The sequence below is a fragment of the Anoplopoma fimbria genome, chromosome 14 (assembly GCF_027596085.1).
Source record: "Anoplopoma fimbria isolate UVic2021 breed Golden Eagle Sablefish chromosome 14, Afim_UVic_2022, whole genome shotgun sequence".
NCBI classification, from domain to species: Eukaryota; Metazoa; Chordata; class Actinopteri; order Perciformes; family Anoplopomatidae; genus Anoplopoma; species Anoplopoma fimbria.
The window spans coordinates 7,559,886-7,582,022 of record NC_072462.1 but is presented as its reverse complement, the minus strand read 5'-3'; the positions used below and the strand labels follow the sequence as shown (position 1 = coordinate 7,582,022).

At 39.7% G+C, this 22,137-nt stretch overlaps 3 protein-coding genes across 4 annotated transcripts; all 3 read left to right on the top strand.

The window, feature by feature from the left end:
• Nucleotides 1-4,020: 4,020 nt before the first annotated feature.
• Nucleotides 4,021-12,232, top strand: prkab1a (protein kinase, AMP-activated, beta 1 non-catalytic subunit, a). Of its 2 annotated transcripts, none has more exons than XM_054612202.1 (8): nucleotides 4,021-4,117; nucleotides 6,070-6,252; nucleotides 6,355-6,524; nucleotides 7,196-7,289; nucleotides 7,689-7,803; nucleotides 8,040-8,173; nucleotides 8,530-8,598; nucleotides 10,386-12,232. In XM_054612202.1, exons 2-8 carry the CDS (start codon nucleotides 6,103-6,105, stop codon nucleotides 10,461-10,463), a joined length of 810 nt encoding a protein of 269 aa, XP_054468177.1. In that variant the 5' UTR covers nucleotides 4,021-4,117; nucleotides 6,070-6,102; the 3' UTR covers nucleotides 10,464-12,232. The 2 variants fall into 2 exon arrangements, with proteins under 2 accessions (XP_054468177.1, XP_054468176.1); XM_054612201.1 differs by having other exon boundaries at nucleotides 5,999-6,252.
• A 3,487-nt stretch (nucleotides 12,233-15,719) lies between these two features.
• On the top strand, nucleotides 15,720-18,421 carry LOC129102638 (phospholipase A2-like). The gene is made up of 4 exons (XM_054612871.1): nucleotides 15,720-15,788; nucleotides 15,903-16,050; nucleotides 16,616-16,749; nucleotides 18,103-18,421. The coding sequence occupies exons 1-4, from the start codon at nucleotides 15,740-15,742 to the stop codon at nucleotides 18,219-18,221; spliced, it is 450 nt and encodes a 149-aa protein (XP_054468846.1). The 5' UTR covers nucleotides 15,720-15,739; the 3' UTR covers nucleotides 18,222-18,421.
• Nucleotides 18,422-19,774: 1,353 nt separating this feature from the next.
• Nucleotides 19,775-21,018, top strand: LOC129102622 (phospholipase A2, minor isoenzyme-like). Its single transcript, XM_054612848.1, has 4 exons — nucleotides 19,775-19,883; nucleotides 19,988-20,135; nucleotides 20,247-20,380; nucleotides 20,526-21,018. Exons 1-4 carry the CDS (start codon nucleotides 19,835-19,837, stop codon nucleotides 20,642-20,644), a joined length of 450 nt encoding a protein of 149 aa, XP_054468823.1. The 5' UTR covers nucleotides 19,775-19,834; the 3' UTR covers nucleotides 20,645-21,018.
• The last annotated feature ends 1,119 nt before the right edge of the window (nucleotides 21,019-22,137 follow it).

The window sequence follows — 22,137 nt, the reverse complement described above, 5'->3', positions numbered from 1 at the left end:
GTTGCTGTGACTCACACTGCTGAGTACATCACCACTTGAAATGTCTTGACGATTGACTACATATATCACTGCTTGTTTTTGAGTTTGAATGGAGTGTTTTTTACAACTCCTTACAGCCTATTGGTGTCTAGGGGGTGTTGGTCCATTGTGGGTTGTATTAATTCAATCACACAATACAGCAGGGGTCATTGCAGAAAAACCTGGCAGAGATCCACATTCTACTGAGAGCACCTTTCTATTTTGTTTTGTTCCGAGATACAGACAGTTCTAAAAAGTTTTTTTTTTTACTGTGTATCATTAAATTCAGTTGCTTTTCTTTTACACAATCACTTTTATACTTGCGTGAACATGTTGTGACATGGTTTAACGACGACTCTTTCTTTGATAAAAGAGTTCAATTTAACCTTGGACAGCTTTATCCTTAGGGGTATTGATTGCATCAAAAGAGTAGACAGTTCTTCAATTGTGTACAACAGAGTTTTACACAGCTGCACTGGTGCATATGACTCAGTTTGATGGAGGTGTCAGTGGAACCATCCATTCAGCAAAGTTGTTTCAGTTAATTTAAACTTCTAGTAGACCATAGCGAATCCGGACAAGGTGTAAGACCAATTGACAAATCAAGCTTTCAAGCAAGAAGTGTGAAACTCATCGATAAAATGAAAGATATTTTGAAATTCCTGGCGTAATGTATATGCCTTGTTTTCAGGAGGGCTGAGGCTGGCAATATTCTGTATTTAGCTTATGGGGAACAAATCCCACTATGGACCAAAACCAACAAACAATTGATCCTAACAAGTATTAACTAAATTGTGATGTAGCGTAATCCTGTGTGCCATAGACCATAAACAAATCATTGATGCCCAGTGTTGCACTAACTGACCTGTTCCAGCATTACCATGAATGTAGGCACTGTAGTTTTTATATCAGTCAAACATACACCGCTTTGCTGCTTTAATTGCTCATGAGAGGGCTGAACGTGTATTAATCCGCCTCGAAAAAAATAGTTCACAAGTAATGTACAATTAACTATTGTTTAAATAAACGCTTCATAAAAACTGCAGTGCCAACAATTTTTTTAATTGACTGAACCGAAAAATATGAAATGACAATGTTTATTAAGGTTTATTTTGTAATGAACCAATGAGCCTTGGCTACAGACAGGAAAGGGAAGTCAAAAAGCATTGTTATTGGTTTTCATGGATTTTTTCCCTTTAAGCCCAGAAGGAAAGATTATTCTATTCCATAATATTCAAAATTGAGTGCTTTAAAAAACAAAAGGTTTTATTCATTGTTTCAAAAAAAACTGCATGAACACAGGTGTGTCAAGTGTGTTGCATCACGCAAATATTGTATGTCTGTAAGAGTGCCAAGGCAACAAGTGTGAGTTTGTGAGTCATCGCTCCCCCTCCCATGTATGATCCAGAGAAACTCAGTATAAAAGGTTATCTGGCTTGTCCTACAGAGAGTCTATCAGGGCCAGCTGCTGGCTGAGATGCTGTGACTGCTGCTGTGATGGCTTCACTCAGCAGGGATGAGTGGTGGTAAACAACATTGGCAGCGTGGTCATGGCTCTGGGGAAGCGGCGCCAGATAGGAGCCGCAACAAAATGTCAGCGCATCACTCACATCACGGAGTTCATCGGAAGGTCTGTTTGCCAATGCAGGATTTCTAATGAGCTATCCCAGTTTGGGATTTAGCTTTAGGCATTTTAGCTTTGGAGGGAAATTTTTATCAAAGCAGACATTCAAGGTGTTGGTATGAAGAAGGAAATACTCCTAAAATATCTTTTTTTTAATGATAATAAAATAGAAGTAGAAAAGACGGCTTTAAAAATCATTAGATGATCCGGGATCAGGGTTAACTCACTCCCACCTAATTCCTTATTTGCCAACTGATTTTCAACACACGAACAAACAACACGCCACACCATCTCTCCGATCCATTTTTAGATCCGCCTCTGCTTGCAAGCTAAGACATCACAGCCCACCTCCAACCAGCCAGGCTAACTTCTTCCTTGGAACCCACTCAGTCTCCTCACCTTTCATGGTGCCAATTACAGCCACAGCCGTCTGGTATCAGGACGGCCGTCTAAAAGGCCTGGATCTTTGTTTTTTAGGACTCATTATCTAAGAACTCTTGACCAAAATGGTCCAGTGGGGACCGAAACGTTAGAATAGTCAATAAATTGTGATGCTGAGCGAGAGCACTGTGCGGGACTCAAGTGATGCATTCCAACACACCTGCATCTGAGATACTTTGATGTGCGAATATCTCATCTCAAAAATTAAATTAATGAAATACTAAAGTGCTCTCATGTGGAACGAATCCTTCCTGTGCTCTATCTGCACTAAAACCTGCACGTGTCAATTCATTTCTTATTTTCATCACATAAGAACAGTCGTCTTGTTTTTACACGTCTCAATAATATTTCCTCGCAGATGAGAGGCCATCTGACAAGGAACTGACTAAATAAGCTGGTTATTACGAGGCATAAAGGCTGTGGAGGGGAAAATGTAATCCCTGTAATTGAACACCCGGCGTGGACTGACATCTGTGTACTGCATTCTACTGTGACCGTGTGCCCACAATTCGGGGCTGTGTCTGCTGCGACAGTGTAGATAATAGGGCCTTGTGACATGCAGATTCTTCTGTTTTTTAATGGTCCAGTGGAGTCTAACCTCCCTTCAGTTCACACATCTCTGCTGGACACTTTTTTAAAATCTATTTATTTAGCTCCTCAATTTGTGCCAAAAGCTCCCCTGTGTCTGGAGGATGTCGGATGCTGTTTAATTCATTAGTTCTGTTAAATCTGTGACAAAAGTTTGTGTGAAAGAGAATTTGTGCAGTTAGGTCATGGTGGTGAGGCGACAAAAACAAAGATGTTTTGGCTTGACACAGCTCAGCATGACTCTGCAAGAAAAAAATACTGTAAGAGAAGGTACTAAGCTGTATCCCAGTAAAAAGGACATACAAGACCAGCTACTGTTGAAAATGTTCAGCTTGTATTGCATGCGTTAGATAACCCCCACATTTTTTTTCAATGACAATGACAAACAGGGGACACTTTGGCACATTCTGGCACAACACCACTGCTCAGGGCAATTGTGACCACAGCAGCTGTGTGACGTTTGCCACTGATTTAGGATCAGATTGTGCTGTCTGATTTAAGAATTAGCGATGTGCTGCATCATCTCATCCCCTTAGAGTGAGATATTTTAGGCATCACAGAGCTCACAGGAAGAAAAGTGGGGCCTTGAAGTTTTGAAGGTAACCTTAAGAAAGACATTGTCACAGCTGGGCAATCATAGTTCAAAGGCCACTCGAAGACCTTTTGCATGAATGGAGAGTCGCTCTCACTCACCACACGTGATTCATTGCCAAACCAACTGGATGTAAATGTCAAGAATGGCACAAAGCTGTTGTGTTTGCTTTTTCTATAAGTAGCCTAGATTCAGCTTAAGGCACTGTTGCCATCATTAAGCAGTGGCATGACATAAGGAACAATAGATACTAATCTTCTGATCTTTATTTTGATATGCCTATATATCCTAATGGCTTAGTCTACCTGCATTGACAGTTTTCCTGACTAGATATATCTTAGTTGTTCAGAATTTTTAGAAATTAATTAAATTAAAATATACGCTATTTGTAGTTTTTAGACATATCTCTTAAACGACATCTATACATTTCAAGTAATCTACATTGGAAAGTAAGGCTCGCCCTTTTATCAGCTCACCACATGCATGCATATCAGTATTTGCATACTGTACATTGTCACTGTGCTCACGCTTCCATCTAGTGTCTAAAACACACAAATACATCACAGAGGGCTGTGGCCTTTGAAATATTATCATGACTTCAAAATACTAACATTGACACAGATATATATTATTAAAATAATAATAATTACATGTATGTGGGGGAATATTAGGCGATATTGTGTGACTATTTGGAAGTTCTTCATCAAGTGTACTCCATGTTGACGTCCGACCTACTGCGTTTGCGCGAACCGGCGGGTCTGTTTAGCATGACCAAATGTTTTGTTTTCTCCCCCCCCTAAAGAAATGGGTCAGATGAGCTAACGCGGACACCTACGACGGCAAACGCTTGTCAGGTAAGAAACAACACGGACGTCTGTATTTATAGTCAGTGCATTCATTATTGAAATTGCGATCACTTCAGGGAAGCTGCAAGTGACACCGTCTGGGTTCTGAGGAGTCCAGCCGGCTACGCAGCACCCTGAAGCTAGCTGCTAACCAGCGTTAGCTTCAGTAAACCGAGTGACGGTAGCGTTACCTGTTTGTTGCTACCCGTGGACTCTTGCGTCAGACGCTAAATACAGACTGTCCCGACTGTAACTCCACCAGGGTTATTAGCAATGGAGCTTATTTTCTTGCACATCAGGTTTATACACGAGCTTACGTAACGTTAGCCTGGTGGCTAATTTCAACATCATTTTGCACTTAAGGTCAGTCAATTTGACATGAAATCGCCCGAGTGCTGCTATGATAATAGCTGTTATTTATAAGCTGCATATTATTAAATCCGCTTCATGTTGTCATCTCACCAACGTATCTTTACAGAGCACCACACTCACAGCCGTGTGACTGTCATGCAGGTTATAGTACTCATCATCAACAGCAACAGCATGCAGGAAAAGCGAAACCCAGGAAAATCAACTTATATTGGTACCTACCTAAGTTATTGTAAATTCAAATCTCGCATTAAACTGCTTATACGTTTTGTTATGAGTATTATGACCATAATATATATATATATATATATATATATATATATATTATATATATTATATATACACAGTACCAGTCAAAAGTTTGGACACACCTTCTCATTCAATGGTTTTTCTTTATTTTTATTATTTTCTACATTGTAGATTAATATTGAAGACATTCAAACTATGAAGGAACACATATGGAATTATGTGGTAAACAAACAAATGCTCAACAAACCAGAATATGTTTTATATTTTAGATTCTTCAAAGTAGTTGAATGAGAAGATGTGTCCAAACGTTTGACTGGTACTGTATATATATATATTTTTTTTAATTTAATTTTAATTTTGTTTTGTATTTCACCAGAAGAAAATCGCATTTATACAATCGATCCCCAGCCCTCACATAAACCCTGACTCAAACACTAAATACTTTTTCTGTCACCTTAAACTGAGTTTATGTATTAGTGAAACATACCTTAATCACATTATATTAATTGAATTACCAAGGACTGTCTTCATAATAATAATGTAATATAATAGATTGTTACTTTTGAACTTAACACTGTGCAGTTTTGAACAACTTGGAACAACATGGCTGAGGTTTTCAATGTCACCTCTGTTAGTTGGTTTCATCTCGTTACACAGAGGCATATTAGGCATACTAAATTATCACTGACTTGAAACATGTTGGAGATAGGTTATCCATTGCTATAAAGCCAAATCAGCCAAGGTTACCTTACCATGGCTTGCTTAGGCAATCGGCATTGCAGATTACTTACTGTGAGTTGTAAATGTACTAATAGCAATGTAACAAATGTGACATGTCGTAAATAGGGTATCCAACAAAACATTGGCTGTTTAAAGAAAAGGTATCATGCTAAAACACCTGATATGTAAGGATAAGTTGTGCCCCCAGGTGTTGCATTAAAACAATGCTTGTCTAGGCCATTAAGTTCCCAGTTGCAGGGATTTCTTTATGTCTCTCTTTGAAATGGAGTAAATTATTAGCCTGTCATGTCCTGCTACATGGTTCTGACCCGCTGCCGCTTGGAATTTGCTGCAACTTTGAGTTAACTTATTCTACTGAAGCACATAGTAAATCATTCTAGATAGGAACGTTAGCACCTATGGTATAGTTCATTTTTTGTATCTTTCTTATTTTACTGATGAGGTCTTAAAAAGCTACTTTTGTCGCCAGCACTCCGGTAGCAGCTATTAATGATTAATTACCTTTTTTTTTTTTTTTTTTTTTTTTTAAAGAAAAAAGTCTTCTCAGCTCAGTCTTCTCTGAGCTGCTGGCTTTTTTTTTTTTTTTTTTTTTTTACTCACAGTGACCTTGTACCAGCCTTCACGAATACACAGCCATGGGGAATACAAGCAGTGAGAGGGCTGCCATGGGCCATGGGGAGAAGGGTCAGCGGAGGGACAGCCGAGGTACCAAGGATGGAGGGGGGCCAAAAATCCTGATGGACAGCCCTGAGGATGCAGATATTTTTCACGGTGAAGACATGAAAGTAAGTTGTGCTGCTGTCTCGGAGACATGTCATGTGTTTGAGCATTGTCATGTCCGTTTGTGACTATGTTAATTAATGGTGGTTACCTGACGTTTGTTTTAGGCTCCTCTGGAGAAAGAGGAGTTCCTTGCATGGCAGCAAGACTTGGAAGTAGATGACAAAGGGCCAACTCTAGACCGACCAACAGTCTTTCGCTGGACTGGAGATGGCAAGGAGGTCTACCTCTCTGGATCCTTCAACAACTGGGCCAACAAGATTCCTCTCATACGAAGGTGAGGGGGCGTCCTAAACTCTGTGTTTTTTTCATTGTTATACTTCTATATTAATGACTAGCTAATTTTTTCCATGTATTTATTTACCAGGATCAGTGCACATACATCAGCAATTCAGTTTACACCCCAATGTAAATGTGCCAGAGTTAGTAGAGAGCTAGTTTTCATAAGTAGTCCCTGGGCAGGTTATCACATATTATCTTATGGGCATACTATCAGTACAATGCAACAGCAAACACTATAGCACAACACTGTACAGCACAATATAACACAATGCAATTAAATACATCACAAAAACAATGAGTATGTAATGGCAGTTTGAGCCATCTCTTTAGTTTTTGTTTGAAGGTTAGGTAATTAATGCTTTCTCTAACTCAATAGGAAGACTGTTATGGAAAAATATTTGCCATTTCTCATTTATGCAAATAACATTCAAATGCAAAAATTTAAATTGCTTCTAGTGAGGCAGCTGGTTGTTTTATGAATGACACAGGTGAAATTATACCTAGGCATGGCAGTACATTTCTAAATCCTTGTTAATGAATTGTTCATTGTATCCCCTTTCATCAATAAGAGGGCATACATATTATGAATATTAATGAGGTTGAAAAGACGCGCTGTGTTAACTCACTTGTGTTCCAAATGTTTCCCCTTTGTCACGTGTTTCAAAGTCAGAACACCTTTGTGGCCATTGTTGATCTGCCAGAAGGGGAGCATCAGTACAAGTTCTATGTGGACGGCCAGTGGACCCACGACCCAGCTGAGGTCAGTATTACATTATGAATCATAATGGAATTATGAGGCAGTTGGTTCTAGTAATACCTGTAGTATATAACCGCAGCAAGTGTAGAAAGTTTTAAATTCCGCCTGCAGTAAGCTGAGGGAGACTGCATCTGTTATACAAAGTTAAATAACAAGTATTATTCTGTTTCACTGTAGAAATACAGTAACAAATATAAAAATATTTAACGCATGTCACTTTTTTTGGAGAAACAGAGTTGAAAGTCTTGCTTAAGCAACTATAAATCACCTGTAACCTACCTGTAAAATCCTTGTTAACCTAAAACAGTGGTCAGTATTATATGAATATATATATCATGCATCTGGCTGGTTTATATATCTGCGCTTCAGCTGTGAATTTCATTGTCTGACGTTTGCCTACAGCCAGTTGTGACCAGTCAGCTCGGGACGGTCAACAACATCATCCAGGTGAGGAAAACAGACTTCGAGGTGTTCGACGCTCTCATGGTGGACTCGCAGAAATGCTCCGACATGTCAGGTGAGTGCCGGACAACCCCTTTTTAAAAACACGGTAGAGAATTAAAATATCTGTTATTTTGAAATATTTGGTCACTCTGGTCACAATGTGAAAAACACTAATATTACACATTATTGAATTCAGTACCATGTTCTTCAAGTCAATTTAGAGGTTAATTATTAGTAGAATTTGATTGATGATTTAGTAACAGAACTGTGGGAATATTTTCGTTGCCTTTCCCCCCTCCCCCTCATTAGATCTCTCCAGCTCTCCTCCCGGGCCGTATCATCAGGACGCCTATGTGCCTAAACAGGAAGAGAAGATTAAGTCTCCCCCCATCCTCCCCCCTCACCTGCTACAGGTCATCCTCAACAAAGACACTGGGATTTCTGTAAGTAGCCGTGATGCTGTTAAACGAGGGTCATTAATTAGAATTATGTCCATTGTGGAATTTGCTGAAATAATAAACTTCTTGTTCTCTTTTTTGGTCCTTTGTGCTGAAATACATTAACTTGAAATATAGTTTTTGAGAAGCAAAAGTTACTGTCATAGACCATTTTTTACAAGCATTAAACAACGTCTCTACTGATTAATGATGAGTGATTAATAAAGTAAATATATAAAATAAGACATGCAATGTATCCAAAGATCTACATGATATAATAGGAACATGGAAATAAGAAACATAAATATTGCACATGCAAAGATAAACAAAGTCTCCTTTTTTCTCTTTCTTTTCTTATCCAGTGTGACCCTGCACTACTACCAGAACCCAACCATGTCATGCTCAACCACCTCTACGCTCTTTCCATAAAGGTAAACATTAAGCTGACTTAGTCACAAAAAAAGAAATAAAAAAAGTCTTGTCTATTTTTCTTGCACCACGTGGCTGCTGAAATGGGGTGGAACTTTGAAAAAGGACCAGCTTTGTTGATGTTTGGAGTAGAAACTGTGAACTGTTGCAGCTGTTAGCTAGATTACACATTCCTTGCGAAGCAGATTTTTAATATGGAAGGCCGACGATGATAACAAGCTGCTAAAAAAGAGCAGAAGGACGGACCCTTGTTCCCCACATTGCAACAGGGAAAACAAACTAAACGTGCATGTCAAGTTATAAATAGCAACAGCGGTGTTTCTCAATAGTGAATGAGTGTTCATTTTTCAATACAAGAACAACATCACTCTAAAAAAAGTGTAGCTTATCTTATTGACATATGAGGAGGTTTAAATTCCCCCCCCCCCCCCACACACACACACAGCTCCTAATTTAGCCCTCAGGCAAACACTGATAGCGCTTTTTTAGCACTTTAGCCTTCCATTGGTTTAATGGTTAAATACCTTTAAAAAGGAAAGGTTTGCACTTTCTCTAGTTGCTTTTAAAAACAATACTAACATCCTATATGTGCAGTGAAACTTTAATGTAAAGCAGCAGATGGCGTTTGGTTTACTTAAATAGTTGCTTTACAGCAATAAACTCGGATGAGTCTCTCTAAAGCCTGATTTATCCTTGTCCGTCCGTGCACATCTAACATTAGTGTAGTTATAGATGAGCTGCGCCTCACCTCGAAATTGGACGAGATGAGGTCAGACAGTTTCCAGCAGCCTTCAAAGAATACACAGGAAGTCACAGAACAGTTACATCCTGTTGGATCCGATCAGTGGGCTACTTGTAGGTTACAGACCACATTCGGATTATATTTATTTTTATGTCATTATTTACGTGGAAATGTGTGTGTATCTGGCATTGTATTCTATCCTTTATTCATTTCATTTCTGCCTTGTAAAGCACTGGTGTTAGTTTTTTTCATAATTTTTCTATGAATAACCTTTATTATTATCACCAACCACACCAGATATGCTTTGAGATTAAACCATCATTTCACAACACAAGACGAATAGCCAATAATCTAGTATAAAGGATCACAATTGCATGGAAAATACGAATTTTGTACAAAATGTAGTGTTTGTGCTCAAAACTAAGAGCCAATCAGCTCTTCTATCAGGCCAAAGCCAGGCGAATCCCATCGGAGGATGACATCAGTCGGAGGAGAGCAAAAGTCAGGATCAAGTCTGACTCGAATCTAACCCGCACGGATTGTGCTTCGATTGCCGGTGACCGATTCTGGGCAGGACTGGCTTTTTTCTAACTACTCAGACGCGAATGGGTGGAGACTTTGGGTTATTTTAATAATCTTTGAGTATGTCGGTTTGCCAGGAAGAGAAACCCGCTGGGAGTATAAAAAGATCCAAACGTTTCCTTGTGACGATACCACGTCTGCTCATGTACCATAACACCATCTTTGCAGAAAGTATAACGGCGGTTTAAGTCTGTCTTTGAAAACATAGCTGTGTTAGACATTACATTGCGTCGTTGTTGACGGGGATTATTGAGCGGAGCTGGTCGTAGAGATTAGTGGGTGGCCCTCCCGCTAATCTCCATGCTCTGCAGTGTGATGACAATGCACATGGTGATGACTGATAACATTGTCCCCCATCGGCCCACATGTCTCACAGCTGCAAGCATGTGTTTCATTGTTTAGAAGAGCTTTTAAGTTTCTTTTTTTTTTTTTTTTTTTTTTACATTTTTCTATTTCCTGTCACAGGATGGAGTGATGGTGCTCAGCGCGACACATCGCTACAAGAAGAAGTATGTCACCACGCTGCTATACAAGCCCATCTGATTGAAGACTTTTTTAATCCGGTCAGAGTGTGCAAACCTGTACACTGAATGTACAAAATATCAGCTCCACCGCAGGGCAATCCAGGACCTGGGTGAGAATCTCAGATTGAGCTAAAGCTAATAACAGCTCGGAGATTATATTTTGTACACTCCCTGTATATCTGGTTATTGTGCACATCTGTTGTGGATGATAAATGTTGCTCAGTCATTCCAATCCTACATAACCTGCCTTTATTTGTTCACTGATTGCCCTCTGTAGTGAAACAACACTATCTTTGCTTCGTTAGATAGGCAGTAAGTATGGAGGTTGGACATTATGGCTCGTCTGTGGTCAATACGAACAGAAATGTAATGAGGAGTAGGGCTGGGCCATATGGAGAAAAATCAAAACGTACAACAACATGAGATTTGAGACCAGTAATGTGGACGTAACCACTAACTAAGCAGAGGCAAACGTTTATGTTATGCAGCCTTTAAAACAAGCAAAAGGCAACACTTTCCCCACATATCTGGTCTCGTATCAGGATATTGAAAAAAATATCAATATATTGCTCAGCCCTAATGGTATGTTTCCTAATGCTTGGAAAATCTGACTGAAAGCCCTCAGATGCGTGAGGTTGCTACAGTGTTTCATTGAAAACACAACAGCAGTACAATCGAGAATGTGAATGTGGAGGTGAAAAGAAGGCGAGAATGCACTGCAGTAGTTCTCCACTGTTTTCTTTTGCCTGTTAATCTTGAGGACGTGTCAAGTTTTATTTACTGATGATAACAAAGCACACGTATTATCATTTGTGAAATATTCCGTAATGTTTTTTGTTTTCTACTTTGGTTGATGATGTGGTTTGTTTTGTTGTCAAAGAGTTTCTATAGTTTGTTGCAGTGTTGTGGTAAAGATTTAGACAAGAGCAGCTCTTTAGTTAGGATTAAGACAAACATAGTTTTGTTTAAACTTTATTAGCTTTGCACTATGAGAACAAAAGTTTATTTTTAATGTAGAATATGCATACAGTGTATGTACACTTGCAGCACGACAATGCATCAGAAGAATAACGCTGACTCTTTTTACTGGTCTTCACACTGAATCACATAATTTTCTTTTTATACAATTTAAATGCATTCCAGAAATGAACAGTCACTCCAGAAAGTTGTTCCCCTCTGGCTTACTCAGAATGGCTTCATCGCTTTGTGCCATGGAACATTGCCAATCTTTTAATAGCAGCTCCAGTTTTAGTTGAATTGAGGAAAAGAAAAGACATAACAGGAAACTAAATATTGAAGATAATTGACTGAAATAAGGGAAGGTACAAGACAGTCATGTGACCAACAGTACCTTATAGAATCCCGATGAAGGGACCAGAAAAGGATCATGTGACAGTCGTACTGTTAGTGAAGATTTTTTCACGTTTGTACTGTTAATGTATTTCGTGAAGTCCGAAGGACAAGAATGTGTTTTAAGTTAAAAAGCTAGTCGTATCTATTTACATCAATGTATCATTGTTATGATTGCAACGATGAAATGAGACCATGATGTTAATTATTTCTGTTCTGCAGGCCAGTGGAGGCTGACAATCTCCTCAGTAAAGATCTCATTGTTTGTATGCTGTTGTCTCAGACTGACATGGTAATAAGTTATTGATGGGAAAATGCTAGACGTTCAATAAATTGCATTATCAAAAAACAACATTGACCCTTTGAACCCTGCTGGTGTGTGAATTCATTTTTTCCATTTTGAGAGATATTTGTATTAAAGATGAAGATACAAATTCATATGTGTTTTTGGTTTTTTTGACCACACTGTGGCTCTTTAGGTCAGCCATAATTGACTGCTTTTGTGCGCGGTACTGATAATCCCAACATTTCAGCTGATTGGGAAGAAGCTGAGAACCAGCTCCTGACCATAAAATACAGAAATATTTACTTGGAGAAACAAATCAGTTGTGAAGTGCCTTAAAAAGAAATGTGTATAAAGAGGGTTTCAATTTATTTAAACAAATAAATTAAATCCTTATCATTAGACAAGCGCCAACTCTTTCACAAACAGCACATACAAAAGTGCTCTGAATCATACTCAATCATAAAAGTTAAGACAGCAAAGAAGTGAAAAGGGCCTGAAGACCAGAGTGTCTGGATTAATCTGCTAAAATAATGTTTTCATTACATCCAGGAACGTTAAGAATGCTCCTGGGTGAACAACTCTCCAGCTCTCTTAAGCCCTAAAGAAAGAGCACTGTCACACCCTGATTGGACAAGAGGAGAAATGCACCAAGCTGCTCTCAATTCTTAATTAGGAGTCAGACCACACAACCTGCACAACAGGTGTTCTGAATAACCGTCCAATCAACTCAGGAGAGATATGACGTTAGTAAAAGCAAGTACCAAATAACTATGGACTGCTACATGTTCATAACAGTCATGATAAAATATAAATAAGAAGATGTGTATGTTTGTGTCTTGTCTCTTTCAGACATGCTTTATGTATAGTCACAGATCTACAGGTTTTTTGATTGTAGTTACAGCATTAAAACCGCAAAGCCTTAAAGCTACATAGGCTATGGTGCTTAAAAGGGACAGTACACCCCCAAAAATAATAATAATAATACATATCTTTCCTATTACCTGTATTGCTATTTATCAGTTATGTTTGTTTTAGTGCGAGTTGCAGAGTTTTTTTAGAAATCGGCCATAGAGTTGTCTACTTTACCTCTATAATATGATGTTTATCATTATAATTATGTTTGATACACTTAAAGCTTGTTTTATAACAGTATTCTTGACCAAGAAATACTAAAAGCCATTCAGTTTGCATAATGCTTTAACTAGAAATGTACAACGTATAAATAATTGTTTTACATGTATTATTAGTGTATTGATTAACTTACGATAAATACAAGCAAAAAGTCAAAACAAAAAATACATATCTCTGTTATCAATTCCCAGATGTGCTGTGAAATGTGACGGATCTTCCTCCGTAGCTGATGTACAGAGCACATTCTGTTTGAACTCTTTGTCCCAGACCTCTGAGTGCTCATCATATCATCCCCACTCATATCACGGGTGCTCTTGAGGCCTGGGATTTTCCATGTCTCTGTACATATGGCAGAACATGTCTGCTTTGGGTCTCATGTTTATCTCTAGATTGGCAAGAGGGTATTTAACGTTGGTGTCCTGCTTTATGATAATTTCCCCACATAAAATAAGATAAGATAAGATAATCCTTTATTAGTCCCGCAGCGGGGAAATTTGCAGGCTTACAGCAGCATAGAGTTAAAGTGCACACAAGAGACATAGTAAAGAAAGACAAGATAAAAATAAAAATGAAAATATAAAAATAAAATAAAAAAACAAGTATTATAAATAAGCAATAAAAACAGTAGAAAAACACAATAACTGAAATATAATATTTACAGACAGAAAAAAAACCTATATTAACTATTATTGCACAGTGTTTTTATTGTCATGTGTCATGTGGTCTGCTGGGAGCAGAGCTGGTTGTGTAACCTGACAGCAGCAGGAAGGAAGGACCTGCGGTACCTCTCCTTCACACACCGGGGGTGAAGCAGCCGGTGGCTGAAGGAGCTGCACAGAGCTGCCAGGGCGTCCTGCATGGGGTGGGAGGTGTTGTTCATCAGGGATGACAGCTTGGCCATCACCCTCCTGTCTCCCACCACCTCCACCGTATCCAATGGACACCCCAGCACACTGCTGGCCTTCCTGACAATGGACAGTAAAGGTTAATAAGACATTCATGGAAAAGGCTGGAAGCACTATGAGAGTCATGTTCTTTGACTTCTCCAGTGCCTTCAACACCATCTAGCCTTTGCTTCTGAGGGACAAGCTGGAGCAGACCGGGGTGGACCACCACCTCGCTGCATGGATCCTGGACTACCTCACCAACCGTCCACAGTATGTGAGGATAGGGGAGTGTGAATCAGATCTGGTGTCCTGCAGCACGGGGGCCCCACAAGGAACCGTTCTGGCTCCATTCCTCTTCTCCATCTACACATCGGACTTCACATACAACTCTGCAAACTGCCACCTGCAAAAGTTCTCTGATGACTCTGCAATAGTCGGCCTCATCTCCGCCGATGACGACAGGGAATACAGAGAACATGACAATAATACACTAATACACTAATACATCAATACACTGTGCAATACAACATTTATAATAATTTCTGTCTGTATATATATTTTTACTGTGGATCTCTACTGTTCTTACTGTTTTTTACTGTTTTTATTGCTCATTTGCTTATTTATAATACTTATTTTGATCGTGTGTTTTTATTTTTATTTTATTTACTATGTCTCTTGTTTGCACTATCCTCTTTGCTGCTGTAATCCTGTAAATTTCCCTGCTGCGGGACTAATAAAGGATTATCTTATCTTATCTTATCTTATCTTATGGACACCATACCCAGTGGTGGGGGAATTATTCAGATCCTTTACTTAAGTAAAGGTACTAATACCATGCTATAACAGTACTCCATTACAAGAACAAGTCTTGCATTGAAATGCTACTTAATTATAAGTATGAAAGTATAATCAGGAAAATAGCCCCTTTGAAAATGTATTATTCATCGTTAATGTAAAAGCACGGTTGAGGTGGAGCTCATTTTTACAATTTTGTATAGGGCTGCAACTGATGATTATTTAATTTATGGATTAATCTGCTGAGTATTTCTATTTTAGTAACAGATTCATAGTTTGGTTTGTAGAAATTCTGAAAATAGTGGGAAATGGCATCACTGATACCCAGAGCCCAGGGTGACACCTTTTCATGTATCTTGTGTGAAAAACACTTTTGTTAAGTAAGTACTGACATTAAGTTGTCAAATAAATGCAGTGGTTGTTAGAAGCACAGTATTTACCTCTGAACTACAGTAGAGTGGAGGCATGAAGTGTCGAGAGAAGGAAATACTCAAGTACAAGTGCCTTGAATTTGTACATAATCGTACTTCAGTAAATGTACTTTTCACCTCTGATACATTATGTAGGGACTAGACAAATCACACAGAGCACCTAGAACTTAGGCTGAGGATATATTTCAAACCATTTAAACGAGTCTTTGTTCTAACTTGTAACCATATATGTATATCTTGTTCCACTCTAGTCTAGAGAGTGTGAGAATTCTACTTGCTTCTACATATGCTGGTTTGTGTGTGAGTCCATCCATTGTGTCACATGAACAGCTGGCAGATCCCAAGGTCCCATATATATAAAGAGTGCTCTGATATTCGAGAGAGAGCCTCTTGACTTGCCCTACTGACTTACAGGATGAATACCCTCCAGGCTCTGCTTCTCTTGGCCGCGGGCCTCTCTGTTGGTGAGTACAACTTTATAAAAAAATCTCTTCATCTGCACACATTGTCTATAATAGATGCATCTTCTAGTGGAGTGTAAATGGGAGTTCTGATTGTTCCTGCTTGTCTTGTTTAAGCCCACTCGTTGGACTACAAGGCTCTGAACCAGTTCAGAAAGATGATCCTGTGCCTGATGCCCGACAGCTGGCCTACTCTCGACTACACCGACTACGGCTGCTACTGTGGAAAGGGAGGCTCCGGCACACCTGTGGATGATCTGGATAGGTCATGATCCATTCTCTAAAAATAGTCTGGTTCAAAATTCACAGCCCATTCTCATTTTCAGTGCGTCAAATACCAATGCACAAGGCGCCCTTTAGCGTCTGTATGAGACTTACCAGGCTTTTAATAATTACCATGTAAACCCATCAGTTTCATTATAAGATGCTCAATGAAAATGTTCCCTGAGTGTGATGACGTAGTATAAAGACCGAAAAACTCAAACAAACACAGGACTTTCAATCAGGAGAACGACGTTTGTGTCCCAAAGTGTTGTTGAGTTATAATTAAGGTATACGTTTTCTGTTCTTATGTTACTTTGGTTACAATTTACTTAGTTTACTTTTTATTTTAAGGCCAACCGTGATGTTTTTCCTAAACCTATAGCTAAGAGATCTTGTTGCCTCGACCTAAGCAAGTGTTTTTTGTTTGAATTCACAACGTTAACCACGTGTTTACTGCTACCGTGTTCTGGGATACCCAGTGCGTTAGAAAGTGGTTTGACCAAGTGTCAGCATGTGACAAGTTGGGATGAGAACGTGTTGAATTTCACCTTGTTTTTTACCCTTAGGTGCTGCCAAGTGCATGACAAATGCTACAGCGATTCCATGCAGCACTCCGAGTGCTGGCCCATCTTCGACAACCCTTACACCGAGCTGTACAATTACAGCTGTGACGAGGAAAACAGGAAGGTCACCTGTGGCAGTGAGTACAGACAACGGGACCGTCCCGCTCACTTGAACGTATAAACTGCTTTACTTGCTCGTGAAATCTGCAGTCATATTGCTTCCATTTCATGGCTTTACTTTTTAAGTCATTGTTCGAGGTCGAAATATACAAATGTGGATGAGAATGAACTGTTACTGGTGTTGCCCTCCCGTTAGTGTATGATGGCGGGACGCACCAAATAACGACAGCAGACACCTTGAATACAGTTTAAACAAACGTTTTAATGAGGGTGCCTGTTCACTGCGTTACACAATTCTTCTGTATTCCTTTACTGTTCTTCTTCTGAGGAACTTGACACAGAAACATGAATACAATGCACAGACAACCCCCTTAGTGGTGAGATGTTGACATCTATGGGCCGTTTCTGATATTACACACATTACAATATAAAATGAGTTACTCATAAAAACTAAAGAAAAACAATGACTGTACAACCGTGTTCCTTCTAGATGAATGATGAATGTATATCCTTACAACCAATTAAACATATCAATCTCACACTGGGGTAAGGAATTCAAGACTATTCTCAGGGGCAAATTCACTAAAAGAAATGCGCGGCTTTTGCGGCCGCTGAACCTCCACAAAAGAGACAAAAAGTCAATTCTCAAAGCACCTGTGAGGCAAATAGCCTCATGGTGCTATTTGCACGAATTCAAACAAGGTAATATGCATATAAATTTGGCTGGGGAATTGGCACGATTCATTGCAAAACAAAGATCAGTTCTAGTAGCCGTATGCAGTTACAGTGAAATTATGAGCAACTTGTTTGAGCACATCCAGGCCAAACTGTAGATACGCCTTAAGTCTTATATTAAACGAATTTGCGGTAACTGAGGCGCATTCATAAAGGGTGTCACGCCAAGACTTTCCAGTGATCATTGCCACAGTGATTGTAGTCAGGCAAAGGCATTATCATGCCATCTTCTTTAACAGTCTGAAGGTGTGCCTATGAAAACACCAACGACTGACAAACCGGGATATTTAATCCCAAATATGATTCCCCTCTGTTCCGTTTAAAGTCCTTAGCTTAATTTTTGAAGAATACCTCTGCACCTCGTCAGTCACGACCCTTTTGGCCCTTTTTTGTTTTCTTTTTCTGTTCATGGTATAAAGGCAACATTTTTACTCTGCCACATGGATGACTGCAATCTGATGCAAAAAAAGTGTGCAAATTGCATTTAGCTGCAAAACTTCTGTCTTCTATGAATTTTAGACTCACAATTCAGCATGCTATCAGCAGCTGTAATCCATTCTTTCTTTAATTTATAGGAATGTTTGTCGGCCTTTTGTTAATCACAGAGTCTCTCTCTGCTTTACCTTCCCCCCCAGACAAAAACAACGAGTGTGAGATGTTCATCTGCGAGTGCGACAGGAAGGCCGCTGAGTGTTTTGCCAGAACGCCTTGGATCCCTGAGCACGAGCACCTGCCCAGTGACCGCTGTCACTAAACGACCAGACAACTGTATCAGAATAGGAATCCATGCTTCGGCACAAAATATTAAAAGATTTTTTTAGTTTTCACAAGTGACTGATGAATTTGCTAAGGATCTTAGGTGTATTAGACCGTGTAATCATCCAACACTCCATCCCTGTACTGAATAATTCGACCCCATGAAGCAATCCTGAGAATAAACTGATTTCGATTGGCTTCTCTCTCATGCTGTTTACTGTTATTAAAGGGTATACTCTGAACTCAAGTTACCACAGAGGGCACTCTTGTGATTTCACAGATGTTCTGGGAAATCTGACACTTACTACTCCACAGCTACTGTACAGCACACACGCCTTTGAACACTCTCAGTCTGGGATTTTCCGTGTCTCTGAACATACGGCGGACCATGAACTTACAGGCTGTATTTGCCCTCATGTTTATCTCTGTAATAGCATGGGGGTATTACATCATCATGAAAGCGTCTACAGCAAGGTGAACCAAATTAATTATAATACTACTGTATGATGATTAATGATATAAATCGCTGTCTACCTGATGATAATTTTCCCCTTCATGCATGGCATGTTGCTACATTTTGGACAAGACAAATGAAACAGTAGCAGCATTAAAAGGAGATTGTAATTAGACAAGGAGAACCGGCTGTGCCAATCCTCTCACCTGGCAACACCCTAATGAGCCGTCCCAACAGCTCTCACTGCTGCAGCTGAATGCCAATGGTGCTCACATCCAGCAAGATATTTATATGCTCAATCCCAATGTCCACACACATGGACTTTTCAGGCACATTCCCGCAAAGTCCTCAAGCACTTAGGGCTGTTACACAGTCAATTCATCATGTTCTTGGGGGCTCTCTAGCAGACATTTTGAGCCCTTTACGTAAAAACTTCCATAAACATTGCTTGAAAGACTTACCCACAATTCATAGCAATTGGACGTTTCAAACGGGGTGTTACATAAAAAGAAAAAAAGGTAAACAAAGAGGGCGGCACATGGGCCGTTCAACCTTGTGTGTTAAATTTACACAGAAACTTTAAGGATTTAAGACAGAAAATAAAAACACATAGTTAACCCTGTTAAAGGGTATTTTGAGGGGACTTTTTCCTGGAGAGTTTTTCCTGCACCGATTTGATGGTCCTTGGACCGAGGATGTCGTATGTGTGTACAGATTGTAAAGCCCTCTGAGGTGAATTTGTGATTTTGGGCTACACAAAATAAATTGAAATGAAAATTTTATTTCAAGAGCATGGTCAGACCTAATAGACTATGCAGAAAAAAGAAAACCACTGAGCACCTACCTCAACCAATGCCTTTTAATTGAGTTTTTAACATAATTAGTAACCATATTTCTATATCACACACTTGGATCCCTAACCACAAGCCTGTGCTACTCTAGTCCAGAAAGAAGTTCAAACATCAGGCTCAGGGTTCACAGTTTACAGAGTGTGGGAACTCTTCCCTGCTCTTACACATGCTGGTTTGTGTTTGGTGTGAGGTGTGTGACCCAGTGTAGTAGGACAAGCTGACAGTGCAGCTCCCAAGGTCTCGCTCTTGATATAAAAAGGGGGGCCTGATATTAGAGTGAGACTTGCTTTACTTGACCCTAACAGGATGAATACTCTCCAGGTTCTGCTTCTCTTGGCTGCGAGCCTCTCTGTTGGTGAGTACAACTACAATTTGCACACAAGGTGGATGTAAATAGAATCGTCTTCTAAATGGGAGTGTAAATGGGAGTTCTGATGGTTCCTGCTTGTCGTGCTTCAGCCCACTCGTTGGACTACAAGGCTCTGAACCAGTTCAGAACGATGATCCTGTGCCTGATGCCCGACAGCTGGCCTGCTCTCGACTACGCCGACTACGGCTGCTACTGTGGAAAGGGAGGCTCCGGCACACCTGTGGACGATCTGGATAGGTCATGATCCACTCACTCCGTTTCATTCTTTTAAAAAAATGATTATTTACCTTGTCCGGTCTTGTTTGACTTCTTTTTTTTTTTTTTTTTTTTTTTTTTTTTTACCTGTAGGTGCTGCGAAGTGCATGACCAGTGCTACAGCGACGCCATGCAGCACCCTGATTGCTGGCCCATCATAGACAATCCTTACATCAACTTCTACGACTACAGGTGTGACGAGAAAAACAGGAAGGTCACCTGTGGAAGTGAGTACACTGAGACACAGGGACTTTCCTTGGGTTCTTCTTATAATCAAGCTGATATTATACTCACTTTCTTCAATTTCTAGGATGTTTGTCAGCGTTTTGGTACTCACAGAGTCTCTCTCTCTCTCTGCTATATCTTCCTCAGACAACAACAAAGAGTGTGAGATGTTCATCTGTGAGTGTGACAGGAAGGCTTCAGAGTGTTTTGCCGTATCCCCTTGGATCCCCGAACACGAGCACCTGCCCAGCGACCGCTGTCAGTAAAGACAGCTGAAATGTAGTGATGGATCCTTTTTTCAATTATTTTTGAGGATCTTTGGCTTATTAGGATATTTCCACATGCACCTGATACATTCACAACCATTCATCATCCCCTTTATGTGCTGAAATACTCTTGTTGTCTGTAATAAACAGATCTTTCATCTTTCACTATATCTCACATGCTGCTTTAACCACAGAGGGCACTGCAGTATCTCTTTTTCTTTCCTCGTTTGCATAGACTTTTATGATTTGTCCTTGTCAGTGGTCCCGGTAGGGTTTCTGTAAAAGCCCTATTTATTGTATGCAATTGGTGCACTTTCTCAAATAATAAAAACAATAAATGATCATTTAATAATTTGCTTAAAAATAAAACTGCATATTTTGGATTGTTGTTCGACTCCTTTGTTCTAGATATTGTAGTGTTTTCTTTTTATATAAATCAGTCAGTGAGTGTGAAGGCACATACCTTCATTTCAGAGCTTGTTAACAGTTTGTAATATTACTGATCATGTATTTGTTTTGAAACCTCAGCAAGTTAATAATGGCCTTTTTGTTCAGTTTGGAGTGCATTTTTTGATACAATCAAACCTTGGACATTTAGAATTTCTGTATCGCAGAAAACATTTGCACGCTGCATCTAGTTTATTCTTAATTTGGCTTTCATAGATAGAAAAAAATAAACACTGAATAGGTAGACAACATTCATCTTGAAAATGTACTGAAATTTCACAGTTTCTCAACAACCACACCCTCTCAACAATTACTGAGCTCATCCTCTTGCCAGATGAATGTGCAGATATTATATTGTGTGTATTTACAGTAGGCAAAACAACCATCCAGTGGCTACTCTTGTGACCTCTGTAAAGGTCTCTCTAAACCGTGTATTAATTCTTCCAACGGCTACCATGAGCAACTTTTGGCAGCAGCAATACAAGCACAGTGCTGGGTAACAAGCCATTCATTTCCAGCTGCTTTTGTATTGCTGGCAGCTCTGATTATCTCTAGAAACCCCCCTCTCCTGAGCTGCTTCACACAACTGATGCTTGCAGGTGAGATTCTTGTTGCTTTTTCAGATCTCTTTGCACCAGAATAAAATCGTGGTCACTGCAGTGTTAGTGTCTCTGTGTCTGCTAGCCGCTGCCGTTTGCTCCCGGCAGGTCACTCTTTGTGATCCCAGCCACTGCCCACTGGATTAGTCTTCAGGCTATTGTGCAGACAGCACTAAGCATCAGCACTGTATAAGCACCAGCATTTGGTAGCTGGCTGCTGGCCGTGAGCCAGCTGTGGCTGCTGCTGGCTTACAGATAAAAATGAGAGAAACAACAAATGCTAGGAAGCATAATAGATACTGGACCCCATAAAACGCCTTTCTCAAACCTAATACCTTATGCAAGTATGTGCATTTCTTTTATTATGTAATTTGCTGTTGGTCTACATGTGTGGAGCCACGTTTGGAACTGATTAGTGTAACCTGCACCTTAGTGTCTAAACAGTGT